Genomic DNA, 24219 nt, shown 5'->3' on the forward strand with positions numbered 1-24219 from the left:
GGAGGAGGCGGAGGAGGCGGGAGCTGAGCTGAGCGGGGCGGGCGGCGGCGGCGGGGCCCGAGCCCGAGAAGATGGCGGTGCGGAAGAAGGACGGCGGCCCCAACGTGAAGTACTACGAGGCCGCGGACACCGTGACCCAGTTCGACAACGTGAGGCTCTGGCTCGGCAAGAACTACAAGAAGGTACGCGGGCAGGGCCGCGCGGGGGCCGGGGGCGGGACAAAGGGACCGCGGCCCCGCAGCCCCCCTCCCGGCTCCTGCCCACCCTCGAGCGGCCCGCGGCCCCTCCCCCGCGGCCTCGGGAGCAGCCCCAGCGCGCCCGCCGGCGCCCCGCGCCCCTCCCCCAGCCTCTTTTACTGCCCCCCCCCCCCCCGCAGCCTGGGATTCCAGCCCCCGCCCTCCCTGCTGCGCCCTCTGCCCCTTGTTTTTCTCCACTGCCCGGCGGGTCCCGATGCCAGCCGCCCACCCTCCCCTGGGCCAGAGCCTTCCGGGCTTTTCCGGGAGAGGCGGCCGAGGGTGGACGGGGTGCCTGATGCCCCCCCCTCCCCAGCGTGCCCGCCACGGTGCCCGCCAGAGCTTCCCACGGAGCCAGGTACTGGCAGGGCTGAGGCCTCCCTAGTGCTTTGTGTATGTTCGGAGAGATGATGAAGGCAGGAGGGTAAACAGCCACAGAGCAGGCCCTTGGCTGCTCATCAGCCTGAAGAAGCCCCCCCCCCCCACCTGTCTCTGTCGCTCGTCCCCCACCTCCATCCGAGGGGCAACAGAACCCCTTGCGGGCCAGGTTATAGCAGTTCCTGGGCAGCAACCTCTTCACCATTCCTCAGCTTCACAATGAAGTCACCCGTCCACCTGGCCTCGCGTTGCCTTTGGTTTGGGGTTCAGAGGCTAAGACACGCTTTATATCTCCAGCCCCCCAGCCCGTAACTGGAGATAATAAGGTAGTGAACAAAGGGTTCAAAAAGCCTTACCTGACTTTTCTATCAAACCTCTTCCTGGTGTTGTCTTTGTCTTTCGGCCTGGTGGAAGGGAACATCTATACATGGGGTTTTTCTGTGGAGATGGTTTGCCTCTTCCTTTTCACTACCCCCAGTTAGAGGTTCTCTTTCTGGCTTTCCTTTAGCTCCCCAGTTCTTCCTGCCCAGCTTTGCAGCCTGTCAGAAGTGTGATGGGTGGCTGAGGAGTACACCCCTCTGATCCTGGTTCTGGCCATCTCCGAGGTCTCTCTGAGTGTCAGAACCCTGACAAACAGCTGCTGGGTCTGTGGTTTGCCTGTACCCCAGCGTGAGGCTCTGGTTCCCAGGCCTCCACCTTTGACCTTTTGGAGGGGAGATCAGTCTAGGGGCTTAGTCTCTGGCCCTGGGGGGATTGACAGCCTGTGAGCTTTCAAATTCAGCTTTCGAGTTCTTAGCTCTTTGTCATTTACCTTTTCCTTCAAGGCTTTCTTCACATCTCCCACTGAGAGGAGCACTTTTCTCTGTGATTAGGGTTGAGGAAACAGGGGTCAAAAGGTAAAGAGAAAGTTAGCCTCCTGCCTCAGATTTAAATTAGAACAGGAGGCTAGGATACTAGGTAGCATAACATGGAAATGTGTAAGAGGGCCCAGGTTGCTTGTCTCAGATACAGTTTCTTCAGAAAGCATGGATGTTTTCTTGCTCTTTCTCACCAGGCTGGGTAGTAGCTGGTCCTTGCCATCTAGGAGAGCCTGCGAAGACATTTGTGCCCTGTTCCTAGCAGAAGCAGAATGCACAAACTCACTCTCTCAGTCTGTTTGCCTTGCCTCACTTCTTCGCACCTTTCTTATTAGGCTACGTTATAGGGGGAATGACCCTTCAGAATTTTACCGCCCTCAGTGCTGTTGGCTAGAAATCAGGGTCCTACAACTCCAATTTCAGAGAACAGCTGAGAAGGAGGAGGAAGCCCCACTTGCCTCCAGCACCCAATGATGGCAGGCTCGGTTGGGGGTCAGCAGAATTTCAACTTCCTGTGAGGGGCTTAGAGGGCTTCCCTTCTGCCATTTTCTTTATAGAAACTAGACATATGGGAGAAGACACTATTTTTTCTACCCCAGATGCTTCCAGAGCCCCCTAGGAAGAAATAAGGGAGATAGTGGACAGTTTATCTAGGGTCTACTTTCCTTCCCTTTGCCTCTGTTTCCCCAGTATATACAAGCTGAACCACCTACCAACAAGTCCTTGTCTAGCCTGGTTGTGCAGTTGCTACAATTTCAGGAAGAAGTTTTTGGCAAACATGTCAGCAACGCACCGCTCACTAAACTGCCGGTGAGTGCCAACGCCAGGGGATGAACCCTCCAAACTGGAGAGGGAGTTGTGGGGTTTTTGTAAATTTCATACCTTTTGGGATTTGGGTAATTGCCTATTATCCCCATTCCTGGTTAGGGCATTACTGGCTTGCCCTAGTCCCCCATTTACCACTCCCTTTGTCTTAGTAATATTTTGTGCAACAAGGGCCGCCTGGCTGACTGAGTCCATGGAGCGTGTGATTCTTGATCTGGGGGTTGTAAATTCGAACCCTACTTTGGGTGTAGAGGTCGCTGAAGATCTTTAAAAAATAAAAATAAATAAATAAAATAAAATATTTCATTCAACAGGTTATCTGAGAGTGTCTAAGCTCATATATGAAACTCCCATAGCATGGTTAAAAGGGTACGAGATTTGGTTTTGCATAGGCTTGTGTTCAAATCCTGGCTCTGCCACTTAGTATCTCTGTGATTTTAGGCAAGCCATTTAAGCCTTTTGAGTGTCTGTTCCTTCATCTCTGGATGGGATTAATATCTCTACCTTATAGGGTTTCTGTAATGGTCGATGAGGTAACCCAGTAAGTACAGGGCACAAGGTGGGGCTTTGTGAATACTGGTTTCTTCCCCCCCCCCTTCTTCTGGACTAAATGATACTGTTGCATAGGGGTTAAGGAATTCCAACTTTGGGGCCCCAGAGTGGCTAAGCCGTTTGAGCCTCCAACTCTTGATTTTGGCTCAGGCTGTGATCTCAGGGTCTTGGGATCGAGCCCTGCATCAGGCTCCGTGCTCAGCAAGGAGTCTGCTTAAGACTCTCTCTCCCTCTCCTGCCCCTCCCCCCACACGCTCTTTCCCGCTCTCAAATAGATAAATCTTAAAAAAAAAAAAAAAAAAAAAAGAATTCCAGCTTTGAGAGAGAGGTTAGTTCAGCAAGGGATTTTGTGAAAGGATTGCCAATAAGAGAATTTAGGATGTAACTCTCATATACTTCTTTCCTGTCTCAATTTTGTAGATCAAATGTTTCCTAGATTTCAAAGCAGGAGGCTCCCTGTGCCACATACTTGCAGCTGCCTACAAATTCAAGAGTGACCAGGGATGGTGAGATGCCTTCTTCACTAAGCTTCTTACATTTAGGGGGACTCCCCCTTTATGATTTCCTATGTCCTTCTCGGGGTGGGAGAGCATACGTAGACATTCTTGCGAGTCTTTTACTTTGCTAGGTCCGTAGGCCTGACTTGCTGGGTCAGAAGAGTGGCTGAGAGTCAGAGCCAAAATAGTCTCTAAGAGCGAATGAGCATGTGTGTGTGCGGTGCTGTGTGTATCGTAGAGGAAAGAGGATTCTTTGGTTGGCATCTCAAGCTTTTCTTTGTCCTTTCGGACTAAGTACGAAGTGATTCATGGAGTTGAGATTCGTGAACCCCAGATCCCAGGCCATTTTGACAACAGTTGTGAGCAAGATAGCTTCCTGATTTCCCATGCTACGAAGTCACATATCCTACCTCATCTTCAGACCTGATCTACATCACTCACTAGATTATTGCCTCTTCTCAAGGCGGCGTTACGATTTCCAGAATCCATCACGCATGGACCGCAACGTGGAAATGTTCATGACCATTGAGAAGTCCTTGGTGCAGGTAATAGTCAAGCACCCCACCCCACCCCTGCCCCCCATTCACCTCCTTTCCCTCAGTGAAAATCCAGAACATCCAGAACACACCTTCCACATGATCTCATCCTTTCTATTTCTTCTTCCCACAGAATAACTGCCTGTCTCGACCTAACATTTTTCTGTGCCCAGAAATTGAACCCAAACTGCTAGGGAAATTAAAGGACATTATCAAGAGACACCAGGTGAGTGGGTGGGTCAGAAGAAATTTTGGAAACTCCATGACTCTTCCTGATGTTTTCAGTACAATAAGCAGCCCTTTGGGTGACAAGTTTTCTATTGCAAAGACAGCTCTGCCTACTTGGAGAAAGACTAGAGTTAAAGCCTTGCCCGTCTCTTTCTCAGTTCACTCCTCCCATTTCCCAGTCTTGACAGGTTTGGATCTCTGTCCTACAGACTGCATTGGCCTGGGGGTGAGGAAAGCCAGAGATTGCCTGATTTCAGGGAAATGAAACCTTTACTCTGGAACTCTCTAATAACAAACAGATGCCATTGCTAAGGACATATAGTCAGCCTCACATTTCCCATGTGCAGATTATCTATTCGGGGGATTATTTGCAGCAACTTTTAGGTCCTTAGTTTTTCTTCATTATTAGCACTATCCCAGCTATTTCCCTCTGCCTCTCTGCTGGTGTGTGTTTGAAGAACGCAAACTAACTTTAATACCATTCTGGGCAAAATATGATTAGGAAGGCAGAGCTGTGGTTAAATCTTATTTTGGCTTGTTTGCACCCATGAGTAATTCAGAGGGGACTGTATTTACCCGCTTTTCCTCATGCCATCCAGGGAACAGTCACTGAAGATAAGAACAATGCCTCCCATGTTGTGTATCCTGTCCCAGGGAACCTGGAAGAAGGTGAGACCTGGGTTGTCCTGGCCTCTGCAGTGCTTGGACTAGGAGTGGGGGACTCTTCAGCCCCCGCACAGTGCCTGGGCTCGTCCTCTCTCCTTTCAACCCTGAGCCCTCCTACTGCCTTATGTCCCTATTTCCGGGTCCCTGGCTGGAGCACGAGTTGTAAACAGTTATTTTCTGTGTATCCCTTTAGCTTATCTCTCTCCTTATTCTGTCTCTATCCCCAGAGGAATGGGTACGACCAGTCATGAAGCGGGATAAGCAGGTTCTTCTGCACTGGGGCTACTATCCTGACAGGTGAGGACAGGGCCCTGGGGCAGGTTTAACTTCAGGAGCCAGACTGAGAAGAAGCCCTAGAACATCTAGCAGAGCAAGCAGGCACTCTTTTGGGGTTATTTTTAGGTCTGTTAATTTGTTCTTCTCTATTATGAGAATTTTCCATCATGGGAGAGGTTTGGACTTATTCGATGAGGGTTAGGCTAAAAAGATTGGGGCTTTATGTGTGAAATGGTTATTCCAGTATAATCTGTGATAAATAAATGTTAGAAACACTCTAAATGTCTATTGGGAAAATGTTTCAGCAATTTGAATATCTACTCAGTGGACTGCTATGCAGCCATCAAACTGGTAGAAATAACATGGGAAAAAAAGAAATCACATGGATAATTTGTAGATGAATATTAAATGCAAAAAGTAGGATTATAAAATAACATGTAACATTGCAATTATGTAAAAACAAAATTGTACAGGAGAAATTTACCAGGAAAAAATAAATACCAAATAGTTGTGTCGGGTGATTCTTTTCTTTCTTTCTTTTATTTTTGGAGTTGTTTTTATTACTTTATGATGGAAAGAATCCCAATATTAATTGGAAAAATAGTCATACCAAAAAAGAACCCAACAACCCTATACATTTTGTAAAAGTGGAAAAGGTGAAACGCACTTTACTTTTCTATGACCCCATCCTATCAATCCTGCTTCACGCTCGATTTCCCGGGGCAGTTACGACACGTGGATCCCGGCCAGTGAAGTTGAAGCGTCTGTGGAGGATGCTCCAACCCCTGAGAAACCTCGGAAGGTGAGCGTTTCTTGTCCCCGACCCCAGACAGCATGCTGGGCGCCCGGCTGGCTCAGTCGGTAGAGCGTGTGACTCTTGACCTTGGGGTTGTAAGTTCGAGCCCCACGCTGTGTGTAGATGTTACTTAGAAATCAAATCTTTTTTAGGGGTCCCTGGGTGGCTCAGCTCAGGTCATGGTCCCAGGGTCCAGTGGGGAGCCTCCTTCTCCCTCTCCCACTCCCCCTGCTTATGTTAAAAAAAAGAAAAGAAATAACATCTTTTTTAAAGAAAAGATGAATACCGGGACCAGACCTCTCTTTGGAGGTGAAGCACGGGCTCGTGCGTCCTCGGGCTTTTCCGTTACAGGCGCCCTGACAGCTGTGGCTTTCAGGCTTCTCTCCAGCACAGCCTGCCTTTGTACTTCAGGTTCATGCAAAGTGGATTCTGGACACAGACACGTTCAATGAATGGATGAACGAGGAAGACTACGAGGTAAATGATGACAAAAGCCCCGTCTCCCGCCGAAAGAAGATTTCAGCCAAGACGCTGACAGACGAGGTGAAAAGTCCTCTTCTTTCTTCACTGATCCCTTAGCCTAAGTCTCGGGATAAGTCTTCAGTGGGGCTTGTTAGCTGACATTCGCTCCCATTCTCCAACCTGCAGGTGAACAGCCCAGATTCAGATCGACGGGACAAGAAAGGGGGGAACTATAAGAAGAGGAAGCGCTCCCCCTCTCCTTCACCAACCCCAGAAGCTAAGAAGAAAAATGCTAAGAAAGGGTATGCCGGCCCCTTCCCTGCCCCCACCTTCGCCATTCTCTCCTCACCATGTTGAAGGAAGGAAGGGCAAACTCCTTCCCATAACCACCCGGCCCTGACCGGGATAGGCCGGATTCCTGCAGGTGTCCGGAGAGGGAGGATGAGGCCTTCTCTAGCTGCCCAGTTGTTAGTTCTAGTTGCAGCCATGGGTGAACTCGGAGAGAGCTAAATCTTCAAGGGAAAGCCTCTGCCCCTCCCAGTACTCTGTCGCGTTTGGGTTCTGTGAATGCTCAGCTCCGCCTTTGGGATGCTCTCTTGCTTCGCTGCCCTTGAATCTCAACTTCTCCAAGGATGACTGGCTTATCTTTCACTCCCTTTCCTTCCTAGTCCCTCGACACCTTACACCAAGTCGAAGCGTGGACACAGAGAGGAGGAGCAAGAAGATCTGACAAAGGACATGGATGAGCCTTCACCAGTCCCCAACGTAGAGGAGGTGACGTTGCCTAAAACAGGTATGGGCCACACCGAGCTCCAGGGACCTACCTTCTGTCAGGATGGAGTTCTCCAGCCCAGCTCCGGGTCTGGAGGATCTTTCCCTTCAGTTTAGCTGGTTATTTTTCATCACCACGGACAGTCCTCTGACCTTATCCATATCGGAGTTGTGGACTGCGCCTCGCACCTGTCAGTGGTTGTCTCCAGACTGCTTTTGGTCATGTGCTCCCATCAGTACAGTATTTAAGCACAAGTTAGAGATACGTACTGCCGTACCATTACTTCAGGAACATTATAAAACACACGCAAACGTTACCTGAAAACGGGAAAATGTAAAGGATAAGATGAAAAAACATGTAAAGAGAAGTTCCGCGATTCCCTGCCTGTATTCCGGTGGACCATCTCTTGCATCCTATGTGAGGACCCCACTTGGGAGACCATTGCTCCGCAGTGTTAGAGTGGTACAGTTGCAGGGGTGGACTGTGATCTGTATTCCGTAGACAAGCTGCACATCTCCAGGAGTGTACTTTCGGGTGGGGGAGGGGGGCCACGGAGAGAGAGGAGTGCTGGCTTCCATCCCCTCGTCAGTCACAGCAGAGAGCCCGGCAGCTCTCTTCTGTATTCGTGTTTTCTCCTGAGCTGTGTACGGATTCAGTAAGGGAAGCCCTCTGCTTTAGAAAATGCTGAAGATCCAACCACTCCTGTACAGAGTGATTTGGTCAGACTCTGTCTCGGTCCAGTAAGAACTCACAGACACATGGATGGAACTAAGAGGGGCCTGTCAAAGACAGGAATGCCTCATGAGTGTTCCTAGAGTAGAAGATGCTTCTTTATAGGAAAAAAGTGAATTTTTGGCAGGGGAAGGAGGGAAAGTGGCAAGTGAGTTTCAAGGCCTAGAATGACTGTGCCCGGAGGGAATTACCACCCTTTGTGATCCGATGGGGAAAGTTTTGGGGGGAAATGAGATCTCCAGAATTGTTAATGGTGGAGAGGTAAGGGCTCGGTTTGGACAGAACCTGTCTGATAGAATGACTCTCTCTCCTGGCAGTCAACACTAAGAAGGATTCAGAGTCAGCCCCAGTCAAAGGAGGCACCGTGACTGACCTGGGTAAGGAGGTCTGCCAGCCTCCCCTAGCCTGCCGGGGCTTTTCAGAGAGTGGGATTCTGCTGCCCCTCCGGAGGCTCCAACCTCCTCTTTTGCGTCTCTGTCTTTCAGATGAACAGGAGGATGAAAGCATGGAGACCACGGGCAAGGTGGAGCCAATTTAGAGAGGCCCTCTCTACCTCTCTATGGGATTCTGAGTTGTGCTGATAAAGTTCCTTCTGCCCAGAACTTTCCACTGCCTGGAGTTTTCCCACCTTAGACTAGTTCTAGCTGTTGTTCAAAACTCAAAACTCTGACCCTTTCCAAGTTCCGGGGCCTATAACTGTTCATTCTCATACCCATCCTTAGTGCCCACTTTCCTGGGACGTGGGAGAAACAGAGGGTTGCTGGGGGGGCAAAATGAAAATGCTGAGTGTCCAGCAGCCTCCATACTTGTAGGATGAGGATGAAAACAGTACGGGGAACAAGGGGGAGCAGACGAAGAATCCGGACCTACATGAGGACAACGTGACTGAACAGACCCACCACATCATCATTCCCAGCTACGCTGCCTGGTTTGACTATAATAGGTATTGTGGCGCCAACTGCTCACTGCTTCCCTATTTCCCTGCCACCAGGGGCCATCGTGTGTTGTTCCTCTTCCTGTCTCCAAATAAGTAATTTCTTCATCAGCCGGGTAGATTGGGGAACACTTCGGTTTTAGGGGAGCTCCTAGTATCTTTGAACCTTACTGCCCTAGGGGAATTTCTCCCCAAGGAAGGGAGAACTGCTGTGTTCTCCCTCCCTCCCTTCTAGGCTTTTCCTTCTGAGGCTTCCATCCCTCCACCAATGCCTTCTGAATCTATTCCATCTTCTCTTGCAGTGTTCATGCCATTGAGCGGAGGGCTCTCCCCGAGTTCTTTAACGGCAAGAACAAGTCCAAGACTCCAGAAATGTAAGGAAATCTCAGCTCACGACTCTCTTTCTCCCTCCTGTCCCTGATCACGCTTCCCGATCCAGCGATATTGCATTTAGCAAATGTTTCTTGAGCTCTAAGAGCCGGGCACTGTGTTCCTCTTAACAAAGACCTGATCTCTGCCCGCAGGCAGCCCCAGCCCAGCACTGTGGCCACAGTAGCATGCTCTCTAGGATTTGCCTGGGGGCAGGATTAAGCATGGTCTTCAAAACGGGTACCTGCTCTGGTGCCTCCATTTCTTTGAACAGAGTCTAGAGCCTTCCAATCCATAATTACTAAGATATCTAAAATGCACATGTCCCCAGCATACATAATAGCTTCGACTAGAATGCAAATGACCCTGCTGGTCCCTGAGAGTAGGTTTTAATAGAAAAACAAGAGGAGGAACTATGAAGATCCAAGACTCTGAATTAAGGGCTGGAGAAGTCTCTCTGGAGAGAGAGAGGAGTTGTGTAAAGTACAGGCTTCAGGCTTGGAAGTCTTCGTCAAGGTGTTGCCTCAAGCCAAACCTGTTTGGCTTTGAATGAGTCTTGGCAATCTTCTATGGTTGGGGATGCTCCAGGATGAATGTCATAATGAGAAGGGTGAGAAAGTGTTGATCTCCCTGAGAACTGAATGAGCTTGCTTCCCAGCTGTTCCTCAGCTTCCCCTCTCTAGGGCCATCTTGCCTTCCCACCATGTTTTTTTCCCTGTAACCTGGTATGGTTCACTCCTCTTCTTCCTGGGGAATGCAGTTTATATGAAGAAACTTGCTCTCTCCAGAGGAAAAGGGACTTATGACCTGGTGACAGGAGTTCAACATAGTCTGTAGGCAGGGCTGGATCTAGAATTGTTCTACACTTTGTTCTCTTGGTGTAAGATAGTAAATAGTGATAATTGCCTGCACTTACTGAAAGTGTACTATTTCCCAGGCACAATCCTAAGTGTCTTACAGGCATTGACTAATCTTCATATCAGCTTTAGAGGTAGGTGTTATTATCCTCTCCAGTTTTCTGATTAGGAAACTGGGATACAGAGAAGTTAAGTCACTTGATTAAGGTCACACAGCCAGTGAGTAGAAGAACCAGGATCTGAATCCTTTAGACTGGCTCATGTTCTCAAACTTTATGCTATACCACCCAATAGCTACCATTTGCTGAGCTGCTGAAATGTGCCTGGCACTGTACTAGATCTTTACAGATCTTTCTATTCCTTAGCAGACACTCCACTTTACAGATTAGGAGACTGTGGTTCAAAAATTTAAGTAGTTGCCCAAGGCCATCATGGTAGAACTGGGAGTTAAACTTAGATCTTTCCACCTTCAAAATATATATTGTAGGGGCGCTTGGGTGGTTCAGTCAGTTAAGACTCTGACTTTTGATTTTGGCTCAGGTCATGATCTCAGGGTCATGAGATCGAGCCCGGCATCCAGTGGAGCCTGCTTAAGATTCTCTGTCTCCGTTGGGGCACCTGGATGGCTCAGTCGGTTGAGCATCCGACTAGTGATTTCAGCTCAGGTCATGACTTCAAAGGTCGTGGGATCAAGCCCCACATTGGGCTCCACACTCAGTGGGGAGTCTGCTTGAGATTCTCTCCCTCTGCCCCTGCCCCCACTCACACTCTCTCTCTCTCTCTCTCAAATAAATAAATCTTAAAAAGATTCTCTCCCTCTGCCCCTTCCCTGCACATGCTCTCCCTTTAATAAAAAATATAGGTAAATAAACGCAAATATACATGTGTGTGTATATATATATATATATATATATATATATTTTTTTTTTTTCAGTGAGCTCCACACCCAGTGTGGGGCTTACTTAAAACACGAAAACATATATTCTTTACAGTACGACATGCATGGATAAAGACTTCCCCTTAACATCTGCCTTTGGAAATAAGGGCACCTTTTCTTGCATTTTGATCGCTTGTTCAAAAGTTCGATGAAACTTCCCCAAGTACAGCCAGGGAAATGATTCGCTTAAACTAAACAACCGCCATCAAGGAAAATGTGGCAGGGGCTGACGCGCTTGCGTCTAGCATGGAGTAGATCCGCAGTGTTTACTGAGGCAGACGATCCGCTCTGTTCTCCGTCACACAGGAGCAACCATGAGCTCTTGTATCACTTTCCCTACCCCTCAGTCCTCAGCAAACTTATTTTTCTTCCTTTCATGCATCTCTCACTCTCTCCCCTAAGCTACCTGGCTTATCGAAACTTCATGATTGACACATACCGGCTGAACCCCCAAGAGTATCTCACCTCCACTGCCTGCCGCAGGAACCTGGCCGGTGATGTCTGTGCCATCATGAGGTGGGTCTGCTGCTGAGGGGAGGGGGCTGCGTAAGGATGTCTGCCCACAGACGTCTCTTGGCAGAAAGGAGAGCTGTCAGCAAAGATTCTAGGGGAACAAGCGGAAAAAAACGCCTCTAGAGAAAGGCACGGTTCACGTTCTGGGCATGTGTGTGACTTGAGGGAATGGCAGTGGCGTCCTCTGGCGCGTGGAAGAAAGGAGAAGGCGTGCGTGTGTAGTTGAAGCATTCTGGTTCAATTTGCCTGGCTCTCGAGGAAGAGATGTTGCCTAGGTGGGTGGATATGGAGAGAGGCCCCGGCTGGAGACGGAGGCCTGGGTGTCCCTGACATTTAGGGATTGGCCAGGGAGTAGAAGGGGCAGAGAAGAGGGCTGGGGAAAGGGAGCTTAATGCCCCCACCTCTGCCCCGTTTTGGTGGCCCCACGTGACCCTTTCTCCGCCTCTTTCCTGCCAGGGTCCATGCCTTCCTAGAGCAGTGGGGTCTTATTAACTACCAGGTGGATGCTGAGAGTCGACCAACCCCGATGGGGCCTCCGCCCACCTCTCACTTCCATGTCTTGGCAGACACGCCATCAGGGCTGGTGCCTCTGCAGCCTAAGACCCCGCAGGTAGGGTGAGGGGCTGTGGGGGCAGGGGGGCGGCTGGGAAACACTGGGCTTCTTTGGACTTTTCTTTTTCTGGTTTTTTAGGGTAATGGTTCAGGAGTGTTTTGAGGCTTCTTCCTTTTCCGTGGGATGCAAAGGGCCACAGGAGTCAGCCCCGTATGTTTAGCGCCCTCTCTCAGCCTCTGTACCTAAGACTGTGAGGACTTGCTGAGGGAGAAGAGATGCTCCTTGTCCTCGAGGAGCAGACAGGCCAGTGTAGGGCATGGAGCAGATAGAGAAAAATGGCTGAAAATTAAGTTGCATGAAATTTTTTAACTTTGTCGTATTTCCAACATTTTTTTTTTCATTTTTGCTTCATAATTATTATCACTTCCATTTTTTTTTCCACTTCCATTCCATACATTACAAAAATTAAGAGGAGACAGATTACGTGGCTTGCCCAGGGTCACAGAGTACCAAATCTAGGATTAGAACCTAATTGTCCAGCTCCTGAGGGAACCTATAAAGTTATATGTGAACACAAATGGGGATCATGCCAACTACAGATCTAATTAATCATTAAGGGAACACGGAACAGTGGCATGAGTGCCCCCAGAGCTTGCGGGCCGCCCAGCATTTGGTCTTGAGGCCTCCAGGGCCTTGGCCTGGTCATTTGCCGCCCAGCCTCCATGACGCCAAGCTCTGTCCCCCAGGGCCGCCAGGTTGATGCTGATACCAAGGCTGGGCGAAAGGGCAAAGAGCTGGATGACCTGGTGCCAGAGACGGCTAAGGGCAAGCCAGAGCTGGTAGGTGGGGTGTAGACCCCGCTGGGCTTCTTATTTGCCCCTTTATTGGGGGGCCCCTGCCCGGGAAGAAGAGACGTGAGAGCAGAGGAGCTACAGCAGTGAGGGAGGAAGTCCCACCCAGGGGTGTCCCTGGCTTTGGGAAGGAAGCTCCTTCTGTCTGTTTTCTCTCTCTGTCCGCCCCTGGCTCCTGCGGTCACTTGTCCTCACCTCTTGCTTTCCCCTCCACAAATAGCAGACCTCTGCTTCCCAGCAAATGCTCAACTTCCCTGACAAAGGCAAAGAGAAGCCGACAGACATGCAGAACTTTGGGCTGCGCACAGACATGTACACAAAGAAGAACGTGCCCTCCAAGGTATGGAGGTGGGGGCTGACTCCAGGCGGGGAGGACCTTCGTCCTTCCGCGGTCACGGGCTCCTCTGTCTGACCCGCCTGTTTCTCCTGCAGAGTAAAGCTGCGGCCAGTGCCACTCGAGAGTGGACGGAACAGGAGACCCTGCTGCTCCTGGAGGTAATTGGGGCAAGGAAAGGAGAGTTTTCTATGAAAACGGAAGTGGCCAGGGTGCCAGCCACACTCGTGAGTGGGCAGAGCTTGATCTTGTCCCCAGTCTTTCTCTTCCCTGATGCCTGCCACACCTGCCCCAGGGAACAGCTCCAGGCCAGGCATTTGGGCCATTTCATTAACTCCATATCCTCTCGTAGTGCTACTTGGAGATTCCCCTGGGACCCAGCAGAATCCACAAATACCACAACACAGAGAGCTTTGAAGCCCGCTGCCCTTAGTAGGATGGGGGGAGTTGACCTTCAAGGAAAGTGGCTAAGTAAGGAAGTTGTGTCTCCACCACTACCACCAGGCACTGGAAATGTACAAAGATGACTGGAACAAAGTGTCAGAGCACGTGGGAAGCCGCACGCAGGATGAGTGCATCTTGCATTTTCTTCGTCTTCCCATTGAAGACCCGTACCTGGAGGACTCAGAGGCCTCCCTGGGCCCCCTGGCCTACCAACCTATCCCCTTCAGTCAGTCAGGCAACCCTGTTATGAGCACTGTTGCCTTCCTGGCCTCTGTCGTCGATCCTCGAGTCGCCTCTGCTGCTGCGAAGTCGGCCCTAGGTAATGTGGAGGGGTCCTGGCCTCTTTGGTTTGAAAGGCTGGTTACTCAGACCTTGAAAGGCCCTCAAGTTTGGCTGCCCTACTGGCACGGTCTGCCGCTGGCGTCAGCTCAGGCCCCGGTCTAGCTCCACGCTGGTCTAGATGAAGAGATGGGCTTGTGAGGCAGCTTTCGCAGGGACAGCCAGCACGGCCTGCCCGCCCCTGCCCCCAGCCTTGTCCTCTCTGGATCTTGCAGAAGAGTTCTCCAAAATGAAGGAAGAAGTGCCCACAGCCTTGGTGGAGGCCCACGTTCGGAAAGTGGAGGAGGCCGCCAAAGTGACGGGCAAGGCCGACCCAGCCTTTGGTCTGGAGAGCAGCGGTATCGCGGGAACCACGTCTGACGAGCCCGAGAGGATCGGTAAGGGCTGCCAGGTGCCCAGACTCCTCCACTTTCACCAAGAGCTGCAGCCACCCGGTGCCCCCCCTGCCATCCCTGCCTAGCCGTCTCCTCAGAGCACAAGACGAATGGGGAGAACTAGTAGGGGTGTTCTTTTCCCCGGGACTCCCCCTTAGGGACTGCGGCCCCCTGCCCGTGCTCTCACTAAGGTTTTGGCTGGGAGATCGAGCTTTTGGAAAAGCGTTACAGAGACAGACTCTGTATCAGGCATTTCCCATTCTCTCCCCCCCACCCCTTGGGGCCCAGAGGAGAGCGGGACAGACGAGGCGCGGGCGGAGGGCCAGGCTGCGGAGGAGAAGAAGGAGCCCAAGGTATAGCGGGAATGGGCTGGGCCGGGAGGGTGGCGGCGCCAGTGGCCCTTGGGGAGGGGAGTCACGGTACCTCCGACGGAAGATGTGGAAGTTCACTTCCCAGTCTGGCCCTTTGTGTGAGGACCAGCTGCCCTGACGCTGTCAACTTTTCTTTTACTGGCATTCCAGGAACCCCGAGAAGGAGTTGGGGCTGCCGAAGAAGAAACAAAGGAGAAGACCAGCGAGGTCCCCAAGAAGGACGAAGAGAGAGGGAAACAAGGTGACAGCGAGAAGGAGTCAGAGAAGAGCGACGGGGACCCCATAGGTGAGCCTCCCAGCGTGGTGGTTGGGTGTCCAGGGGAGAGAAGTAGGCGGCAGGCCTGACCCCACCTTCTTCCTGGCCCAGTTGACCCGGACAAGGAGAAGGAGCCAAAGGAAGGGCAAGAGGAAGTGCTGAAGGACGTGGTGGAGTCGGAGGGGGAGAGGAAGACGAAGGTGGAGCGCGACATTGGTGAGGGCAATCTTTCCACCGCCGCCGCTGCCGCCCTGGCCGCTGCCGCCGTGAAGGCCAAGGTGAGGGCCGGGGTCCCAGGAGACCCCCAGGGAAGGCGCTGCCCCCTTCTCTGATCTCACTGCCCCTGTGGAACTCCTTCCACGCTCACTTCCATAATGCTGGCCGTTGCCTTCTCAATTTGACCTGAGAGGGAGAGGTGGTCATCTCTAGGCTCTTCGAAGCTTGTTACCATTAGGCCTGTTTTTATCCTCTCATTATTTGACCTTGTCTCATCTTTTGCCACTTTTTCTTTTTTTTCACGTTCTCTTAAGAATATGAAGCCTTTGCTACTCTGGGGGTTGTGACCATAGCAAGTCTTTCTTAAAACCTGCCAGCCTGTGCTCTACCGCCCTACCGCCCTACCACTCTGTCCCCGGCCCGCCTCCGGTGGGCCCTCCCGCTCACGTGCCGCCCTCCCTGCCTTCCCTAGCACCTGGCCGCCGTGGAGGAGAGGAAGATCAAATCGCTGGTGGCCCTGCTGGTGGAGACCCAGATGAAGAAGCTGGAGATCAAACTCCGACACTTTGAAGAGTTGGAGACGATCATGGACCGGGAGCGAGAGGCAGTGAGTAGCATCCCCTGGGGGCCAGTGGAGCCCGGGCCCACACCTTGACACTGAGCTGGGGGGAGCAGCAGCGGAGGAAGCCTGAAGAGTGACAGGGCTTCACAGCGGAGGGGCAGGAGGAGCTCGCCCCTGGCCGTTGAGGACAAGTGGCCCACAGGCAAAGCCTGGAGCCCGAGGTCCCCCAGAGTGTTGGCATCAGGGGCAGAGAGTCTAGTCGGTTTTGTCATTGCCTCGCGTCCAGGTCCTTGGCCGGTGTTTGACACATTGTAGACTCTCAGTAAATGTTTGTTGAGCCATCGAGCAGGTTTAATGGACGATGAGAGGGAAGAGGCTTCAGATCCGGGAGGTGAACTTGGAAAGGAGATGGGATGGGCTGGGTATTGAACAGTTTTGTTTTTGAGATGATAGAAAAAGAAACATAAGACAGGGATCCTAACAGAACCTACGGTTTAATTGAAGACATCCAGTATTCAGTACGGAGGCATCGAAAAGAGTGAACGCTTGAAGTATCTGACAGATTCAGGTTAAAAGTCATGAGAGATAATGAAACAAAGGCAAAGCTCAGAGGCGAAAGAGTTGATCTGAGATGGCTTCCTAAGAATTGTGAGTGTTTAGCCAGTTTTGAGGGAAGGAAAGAACATGAGCTGACAAGAGGAACTGGAAGCGTTTTTCCAAATGAAAATAATGACAGAGGGGCACCTGGGTGGCTCAGTCAGTTAAACGTCTGCCTTTGGCTCAGGTCATGATCTCAGAGTCCTGGGATCGAGCCCCACGTTGGGCTCCCTGCTTGGCGGGGAGCCTGCTTCTGCCTCTCCCTCTGCCTGCCGCTCCCCCTGCTTGTGCTCTCTTTCTCTCTCTCACTTTGTCAAATAAAGTCTTAAAAGAAAAGGAAAGAATGACAGATTCAGAGCTTCGGAGCGGAAGTGAGTGAGGGCTCCCACTAGATGAATCCGTTGCAGCGAGCATGCAGGCAGCCCAAAGACTCGGTGGTGGCAGTCGTGGAGGGGAGGACAGGGCAGGGCTGGGAAGCCCAAGCGCAGGGTTCACGTTTGGTGTGGGGAGCTGCCAGAACGAGAAGCCGGGGGTGGCGGAGGGCAGCTCAGGGGGCAGGGCCTCGTGCACAGGGGTGACGGGTAATGGTCCTCACTTGGCACCGGCAGCTGGAGTATCAGAGGCAGCAGCTCCTGGCCGACAGACAAGCCTTCCACATGGAGCAGCTGAAGTATGCGGAGATGAGGGCCCGGCAGCAGCACTTCCAGCAAATGCACCAACAGCAGCAGCAGCCTCCGCCAGCCCTGCCCCCAGGCTCCCAGCCCGTCCCACCTGCGGGCTCCGCTGGGCCGCCCACGGTTCACAGCCTGGCTATGGCTCCGGCCTCTGTGGCCCCTGCCCCTGCTGGCGGTGGGGCTCCCCCTGGAAGCTTGGGCCCCTCTGAACAGATTGGGCAGGCAGGGTCAGCCGCGGGGCCGCCGCAGCAGCAGCCAGCTGGAGCGCCCCAGCCTGGGGCAGTCCCACCAGGGGTACCCCCCCCTGGACCCCATGGTGAGTGATGGCTTCTGGAACTCTTGCCCAGGGGGCTCTGGGTGAACGGTCCAAGTCCCCCTCAGAAGGGATACAGGACAGGACCAGAAGGTTCTAGAGCGGGGCTCACCTCTGTGACATCCCTGAGCTAGCAGGGCTCCCTCCCCACACCCAGATGGTTGAGGTTTTGTTCCAAGGATTCAGCACTTAGTCTCCTGTCAGGAAAAGTGGTGCGGAGGGGTAGCTAGATGGCCCTCTGTATGACAGTGAGTTGGTCAGGGAGATGGTCTGCCTCTAACCTTCTTGGTCTCTTCTCTTTGTTCCCAGGCCCCTCACCGTTCCCCAACCAACAAACTCCTCCCGCAATGATGCCAGGGGCAGTGCCAGGCAGCGGGCACCCAGGCGTGGCGGGTAATGCTCCTTTGGGTTTGCCTTTTGGCATGCCGCCTCCTCCTCCTCCTCCCGCTCCATCCATCATCCCATTCGGTAGTCTAGCCGACTCCATCAGTATTAACCTGCCCCCTCCTCCTAACCTGCATGGGCATCACCACCATCTCCCGTTTGCCCCGGGCACTCTCCCCCCACCTAACCTGCCTGTGTCCATGGCGAACCCTCTCCATCCTAACCTGCCGGCGACCACCACCATGCCATCTTCCTTGCCTCTCGGGCCGGGGCTCGGATCCGCCGCAGCCCAGAGCCCTGCCATTGTGGCAGCTGTTCAGGGCAACCTCCTGCCCAGTGCCAGCCCACTGCCAGGTGAGAAGGGTCCTGGAGGGGAGAAGGGTGAGGGAGAGGGGTCCACGTGGAGGGCTGGGGGGCAGGTAGGGGAAGGGCTTAGGTCCTAGAACTTCCACAATCCCTCTTGAACGCTCTGGTGAATGAGAACACAGGGGGAAGGGCCTCTCTGGCTGTCCTCCACCATTCCCCACCCTGGCAGCAGCCACCCCTGGGATGACGTTGGGGCCTTTTCACTGGTGGGTCACGGAGGAGTCCTAAGGCACAGCATCTCAGTTGTAAACTTGAAAAACAGCTACCTGTTTGCATGATGATTGGCACCCCCTTTGCTTGCTCCCATCACGTTCAGATGCCCCGTTTAGAGAGTTCCCTTGGGGGCAGGAAGATTTGGGGTGGTTCAGTTTTCCCAGCGTGAGGTGGGAGAGGGCGTTGGGGAAAGGCTACCTCAGTCACCTACCCACCCATTGCATGCCATGCCCAGTTCTGTGTGTCTGTGGTGGCCTGGGTCTGGATCCCTGTCCTGCTCACCCTGGCTGATTCCTCTTCCTTTTCTCCACAGACCCAGGTACCCCCCTGCCTCCAGACCCCACGGCCCCGAGCCCAGGCACAGTTACCCCTGTGCCACCTCCACAGTGAGGAGCCAGCCAGACATCTCTCTCCCTCACCCCCTATGGAGATCAAGGTTCCAGGAACAGCCCTCTCCCCACCACTGGGACCCCTCCCCAGCCTGGAGAGTTCATCACTACGTAAGGAAAGCTCCTCCTGCCCCTCCAAAGCCCCCACCATGCCTGTCAGAGGCATGCATTTTTATATCGGATTATTCAAGGACTTCTGTTTAAAAGATGTTTCTAATGTCGGGGAGAGAGGATAGGATGGGGATGCTGCCCTCAAAGAAAGGGCTGGGGAAAGGTGTTTATACAAGGTTCTAATTAACCACTTTTAAGGGTGCACCCCCTCAAAACTACTGCATTTTTTATGGATGAAAAAACAAAACAAACGAAGCCCTTCAAAGGAAGTAGAGAGATATAAAAAAGCCACATTGGAGCTCCCTCCACCCACTAAAAAAAAAAAAAAAAAAAAAAAATCCAACTTTTACATTTTTTTGGAGGAGGGAGGGGACAGGAAAGGGAATTAAGGTTCTGGGAGAGCTCTGGGGGTAGAATAGGGTGCGGAATCTGTCTCCTCCAGCCCCTCGCTAGTGACCGAATCGACTCCCAAACCCCTCAGCCACCCCATCCCCAGTTTATTCCTACTAATCTCTCTTGCTGCCTCCTCGGTGTTGCTGTTTTAGGCCACCCCAGCTCAGCCCATGACCCCTTGCCCCCTGAATGTCGGTTTTGTGTTTTTAAAAGTCACCTGCGTAGTTGATGTCAGCGTATGTGTATTTGGTGGGGAAACATATTTTGGGGATTCCTGTGGTAGGTAATAGAGGACAAAAGGGCACTGTTCCTCCTCCCTGGGCCCTGTCACTGGGCTCCTAGAAGACATGGAGAGGGGAGCTAGAGAGGATGGGGAGTTGTAAAAACCTGAATTTTTCAAAAAGCACTTAAGCACCTCCTTCTTATGACTTGGTGGGTCACCCCTCTAACCTCTTCCACCAAGACCATCAGAACCTTGACTGGTAGCTAGGGGTTCCCTGGGATTTGGCGACAGTGGAGGAGGGGTACCCAACCCAGGGTAGTGCCTACCCCCAGCTTACAGCTTGGCTCTGCTCCCTGGATTCCACTGCCTCCCCTACCACCTTTCCCTTCTTCATCCTTGACGTGAAGGCAGACGGGACTCCGGGCTCTCCACCAGTTCTTCCTGGTCCCTCCCACCAGAACTTTGTTCCTCACGTCCCCGTGTTTCTCTTCCTCTGCGTCTTGACACCTTTCTTCTGTTCAAAAAAGTTTTCTGTAAATTTTCTTTTTTCTTTTCTTTTCTTTTTTCTTTTTCTTTTCTTTTTTTTTTTTTTTTTATAAATTAATTTGCTTTCAGTTCCATCTTGTGAATGCCTTCTGTGTTCTCTGACCTGTGGCTGTCAGGAAGGGGAATTTGGGCTGGGGGCAGCCTTCCCGGAGTCCTTCCCAGGGGCATTCGCCTGGGCTGGAGAGGCACTGGGCAAGCCACGGGCAGACACTAGGCCTCTCTCCACAACAGGCTGAAGGCAGCACAGCTGTCGGGACTGTGCTCTGGTACGGGAGCTGGGCAGAGGCTCTCACCTGCCCTAAAAATAGCTGTTTGAGACTTGGAAGGACATCCTCACAACCTGGAGATTTTGTATATTTATCCTTGCAGAAGTAGTGGCTTCATTCCTTCCCTTATTAGGCGGGAGGAAGGCAGGCATCTCATACTTGTTATTATTGGCCCCCAGCCCTGCCGAAGTGACGGATAGGCTCAGGCAGTGCTAATACGGCCTGGCTTTTCCTCCATCAAACACTCCCTGGGCTTCCCCCAGAAAAGGCTGTCAGTGCTTGGAAGGGTGAGGGCTGGGTTTAACCAGTTGGAGGGCTAGGAAGACCTCCTGGTAGGAGACAGGACGAGGACAGTCGAGGACAGTCGGCCTCGGTCCTACAGGGATGTATGGCTTCCTTAATCCTCCAAAGGGTAGCCTTTGTAGCATCAATGAATGGGGCCAGCATTTCTTAAATGACACAGAGATGGATCCTACAAGCCCTTCCCCCAGCTCTCCCAACCCCTGGTCTATTGACCCTAGATGGTCTCTCTTCCCCTTCACCCTGCTCAGGAAGGAAAGCAGAACCATACTTAGGGCACAGAGCAAGTTTATTTGGTGAATGCTGACAGCAAATATCATCCAAGAGAGACAAGCTGGCAACGGTGCTGTGACAAGAGGACCTAGGACGGCTTCAGGGCTACATGCAGTCTCACACAGGGGAAGGCACGGGGCTCGGGTACACCACAAATGTCCTCAGCCATTCAACACCATACGGACGAGCTCTGTGGATCGGAGAGACGGGTGAGCCAGGGAGTAGGGCCGCGGGGAGGGGTCCACCAGGGGCCAGGAGACCACAGGACCACAAAGGTAGCATAGGAGCGTGCCTGCAGAAACCATTCTGGGCTTTGCAGAGGGGCCACCTTGAGCCTGCCCAGTTCTCTCAGCCCCCAGCTCCCCTCCCACCCGCTGTTAGCCCCTCCACCCCACCATGAGCAGCAAGAACACAGCAGGAGGCAGAAAAGTTCTCAACTACACCTACAGCTACTGTCAGCCACTGGCAGGAGAAGACAGAGGTTTGGGTTAGGGTACCTCCAAGCTGCCCAGCAGAAGGAAGACGACGACTACTCAGCTACAGCAGCACAATGGGGCAGGCAACCAACCCCCCCATGCCAACCACCTATGCCCCAGGGCCAAAGGATCACCCTGAAGCAAGATGGGGACAGACTGGTGCAAGTTCCCAGACACCAGCACCCTGGGCCCTATAAGCAAAACCTCAGAGCCCATTCTAGGAGAAAAGGAGGTACCACACCCCCAGGCTGTCTTCCTCTTTGAGGAACCCCTCCCCTCCCTGGTCAGCTCCATGCAGAAACATGCTAGGAGGAAGTCAGATGGTAGTAGGGGAAGGGCAGGGGCTAGAGAGCAGACATTGGGCAGAAAAACACTGGGGAGGGGGCAACTAGAGAAGGGGAGGCTGGGAGGAGCCGTACCCGCCCCATGGGCCCGTCACCCCGACAGGATATGCCTCACAAACGCTGCAGGAAGGAAGAGACATTCATGGTGAAGACAAGACACAGACATGGGGTGAAGGGGTCAGGTGGTGGGGGAACAGACATTCCCTTTATTTGACTTCCCATTCCTCCCCCCCCCCACACACATTACCCCTTCCTTTCCTGTCATATTCCCATGGCCTCCCACTCCTGGGCTTGGCCGGGCCCTGCCCCTTGCCTCCTGGCTCTTTTGGAGCCCAGGGACAGGGAGAGCCCGAACCGCTGGGCGTGACCTGCCTGGACAGCTGCTTCCTCCACGAGAGCCCCAATTCATCCCTCACCTTCATAGTTGATACAACCATTGCTGTCCTCATGCCCTGCCACCAGCATCTCTACTTCTTCCTCCGTCATCTTCTCACCTGCAGAGGGAAAGGAAAAAAGCATTTTGGGAACTGGATGGCAGGCGTGTATCAGGTGGCACCTCCGCTCAAGGAGCAAGGGCAGAGCCTTACCCAGCGTGACAAGAACATGCCGGATTTCAGCACCCATGACGGTGCCATTCCCTTCCTTGTCGAACACCCGAAGACCTTCAACATAGTCCTCGTAGGTGCCCTGGTCCTTGTTCTTGGCCACCGTCTGCAGCATGGGCAGGAAGTGTTCGAAGTCCAGCACCTTCACATTCATCTCTGCCATAAAGGAGGTGGAGGGAAAGTCACACGGGTTCTCGGGACTGCGGAGATTACGGGGACCACAACTGAGCTGGTGGCTCCCACTCAAAGCAGGAGAAATCTGTGGGATTTGCTACTTGAGACAAACCTGCTTGAGTTCTGGGCCTATGAAGATAAAGGGAAGCTCTCAGCTGAAGAACTGTAGGCCCATTACCACACTGAGAAACTGTTCATGAGGACCCTCACCATCACTCTTGGGGTTCCCCAGGACCTTGAGCACCTCGGCGTTGGTGGGATTCTGGCCCAGGGCCCTCATCACGTCCCCACACTGGCTGTACAGGATCTTGCCATCCCCTGTTCGGTCAAACAGCTGAAAGGCCTCCTTGAACTCTGAAGATTCAGATACACATCAGCACTGAGCATATGGGGGTTAACCAAAACCCTCCCTCACAACCCCTTCTGCCCATTCAACTTTGATCATGCTGAGGAAACCAGGTATCTGTACCACTGTACACCCACGTCCACTAAGAGGGACCTAGTGTCCCTGCCTCCCAGCACAGGTGTCCCACATAATGACATAGCCTCCCTCCTCCCTGGGCAGAATGGTAACGTCCATTTACAGGCCCCTCTGCCTACAACAAGCCTGCCCAGCCTTCTCACTACTCTACTCAGGGCAGGAATTTGCCACCGCCCTGTTTGGGTCCTGTCCTTATAAGGAAGTGGGAGCAGCAGCCTGGGACTGGGGTCATCCCAGCCTGCCACTTCCCACCCCTCCTGTACAGAAGACCTTCAGAGGGTACAGCTATGAAATATCCTCAGCAAATCCCCCTGTCCCATTTTCACAAAATTCCAGGTCACTGCTTTTTACAATTTTCACAATTCCAAGCTGGGGGGGGGGGTGTTATCACAGGAGTAGGAAAGAGGCAGAAGCAGATAAGGGACAGAGGAGCACAGGCAACTTAATACACCCTCCCCACACCCCACACACAGCAGGCATTAGGTGACCAAGTTGTTTCACATACCCACACCACCTAAAACTCACCAGGGGCTTGGGGCTCGGATCTAGAGTGGAAGGGGAGGGAGGAAGAAAGAGTGTGAAAAGAAAATGGAGGATCCAGAAAGAGGGAGAAGGGGATCCAGGAAGTACTTCCCTGGGGTTGCTGAAGAGATGACAGGTTGGGGTTAGGAGGTAGGTGCTAGAGGCGGGGGTCCCTCTCCCTAAACATGACCTCAGTAGGGGTCAGGGATCACTTACCTGCAGTCTGGTCCTCGGTGAAATCACACTGCTCAGAGAAGAGAGGAGCAGTCAGCATCTGAACCCCAATCCCCTAAGCTTCTAAGCCCAGCCCCACAAACTGAGCCACAAACTCCAGTTCCGTGCCGAGGACTCGCTTCCCGACAGGACAGAACCCCCAAACTTTCCAACCCTACCCCCGACCTTCCAGGCCCTCAGGTTCCCTTTGCAAACCCCCACCCTCGACTTCCCGCCTCTCGCCCCAAATCCCGCTCATCGTTCCAGGCCCCGGGCCCCACCATCTTGACGGCTGCGCTCCGCGGGACCTTTTCCTGCAGTAATGGCTCCGGTTCCCGGCCCAACCCTAGTCTTAGTACGTCCCAATGACGTCACCCTCAGCTGATCCAGCCAATAGGAGTCCTGGCCTGGCTTTAGGCGGATAACAGTGCTACATTAATAATGAGGTGGGCGGAGCCCGCTGCTTCTTCCTCCAGCATAGCCCTACCCGGGAAACGAAAGCGCAGGAGCGGGTCGTGCGGGGCGCAGGGAATCCGCTCCTCTGTGCAGCAGGAAGATCGAAGGCTATCGGACTGGGGAGAGGAGAGCCCACCCTTCCGTCCCCCACCTCTGAAGAAAGCAACAGTCGGACGCCTA

The 24219-nt window shown here is 52.8% G+C and overlaps 2 protein-coding genes across 16 annotated transcripts; one reads left to right on the forward strand and one right to left on the reverse strand.

The window, feature by feature from the left end:
• On the forward strand, nucleotides 1-20003 carry SMARCC2 (SWI/SNF related, matrix associated, actin dependent regulator of chromatin subfamily c member 2). 13 transcript variants are annotated; one of them, XM_044384714.3, is made up of 30 exons: nucleotides 1-182; nucleotides 2159-2278; nucleotides 3266-3351; nucleotides 3806-3887; nucleotides 4012-4104; nucleotides 4706-4775; nucleotides 5000-5069; nucleotides 5775-5850; nucleotides 6256-6387; nucleotides 6493-6608; nucleotides 6975-7099; nucleotides 8128-8187; nucleotides 8296-8333; nucleotides 8623-8753; nucleotides 9047-9118; nucleotides 11310-11423; nucleotides 11877-12030; nucleotides 12720-12812; nucleotides 13045-13164; nucleotides 13257-13319; nucleotides 13663-13921; nucleotides 14157-14318; nucleotides 14604-14668; nucleotides 14837-14972; nucleotides 15054-15220; nucleotides 15631-15765; nucleotides 16926-17307; nucleotides 17614-17697; nucleotides 17977-18042; nucleotides 18581-20003. In XM_044384714.3, exons 1-30 carry the CDS (start codon nucleotides 72-74, stop codon nucleotides 18655-18657), a joined length of 3459 nt encoding a protein of 1152 aa, XP_044240649.1. In that variant the 5' UTR covers nucleotides 1-71; the 3' UTR covers nucleotides 18658-20003. The 13 variants fall into 13 exon arrangements, with proteins under 13 accessions (XP_044240649.1, XP_026356075.1, XP_048073829.1 ...); XM_044384715.3 differs by having other exon boundaries at nucleotides 20-182; nucleotides 13048-13164; XM_026500290.4 differs by lacking the exon at nucleotides 17977-18042.
• Nucleotides 20004-20766: 763 nt separating this feature from the next.
• Nucleotides 20767-24205, reverse strand: MYL6 (myosin light chain 6). Of its 3 annotated transcripts, XM_026500294.3 has the most exons (7): nucleotides 23865-24123; nucleotides 23587-23614; nucleotides 22578-22721; nucleotides 22176-22349; nucleotides 22005-22082; nucleotides 21664-21708; nucleotides 20767-20958 (listed from the first exon to the last, which is right to left on the reverse strand). In XM_026500294.3, the coding sequence occupies exons 1-6, from the start codon at nucleotides 23865-23867 to the stop codon at nucleotides 21680-21682; spliced, it is 456 nt and encodes a 151-aa protein (XP_026356079.1). In that variant the 5' UTR covers nucleotides 23868-24123; the 3' UTR covers nucleotides 20767-20958; nucleotides 21664-21679. The 3 variants fall into 3 exon arrangements, with proteins under 3 accessions (XP_026356079.1, XP_026356078.1, XP_057172174.1); XM_026500293.3 differs by lacking the exon at nucleotides 21664-21708 and having other exon boundaries at nucleotides 23865-24205; XM_057316191.1 differs by having other exon boundaries at nucleotides 20767-22349; nucleotides 23865-23964.
• Nucleotides 24206-24219: the final 14 nt, after the last annotated feature.

Source organism: Ursus arctos, unplaced genomic scaffold (assembly GCF_023065955.2).
Source record: "Ursus arctos isolate Adak ecotype North America unplaced genomic scaffold, UrsArc2.0 scaffold_21, whole genome shotgun sequence".
In the NCBI taxonomy this organism is placed as follows: domain Eukaryota; kingdom Metazoa; phylum Chordata; class Mammalia; order Carnivora; family Ursidae; genus Ursus; species Ursus arctos.

Bases quoted from the DNA above. Each gene is read 5' to 3' on its own strand.
- MYL6 (XM_057316191.1), bottom strand. The intron at 22,722-23,586 runs GTAAGTGATCCC...CTGAATCTTCAG, and splicing joins CACCGAGGACCAGACTGCAG to AGTTCAAGGAGGCCTTTCAG. The intron at 22,350-22,577 runs GTGAGGGTCCTC...CCTTTATGGCAG, and splicing joins GGGGAACCCCAAGAGTGATG to AGATGAATGTGAAGGTGCTG.
- SMARCC2 (XM_057316186.1), top strand. From the start codon at position 72: ATGGCGGTGCGGAAGAAGGACGGCGGCCCCAACGTGAAGTACTACGAG. The intron at 13,165-13,256 runs GTATGGAGGTGG...TTTCTCCTGCAG, and splicing joins AGAAGAACGTGCCCTCCAAG to AGTAAAGCTGCGGCCAGTGC. The intron at 14,669-14,836 runs GTATAGCGGGAA...CTGGCATTCCAG, and splicing joins AGGAGAAGAAGGAGCCCAAG to GAACCCCGAGAAGGAGTTGG.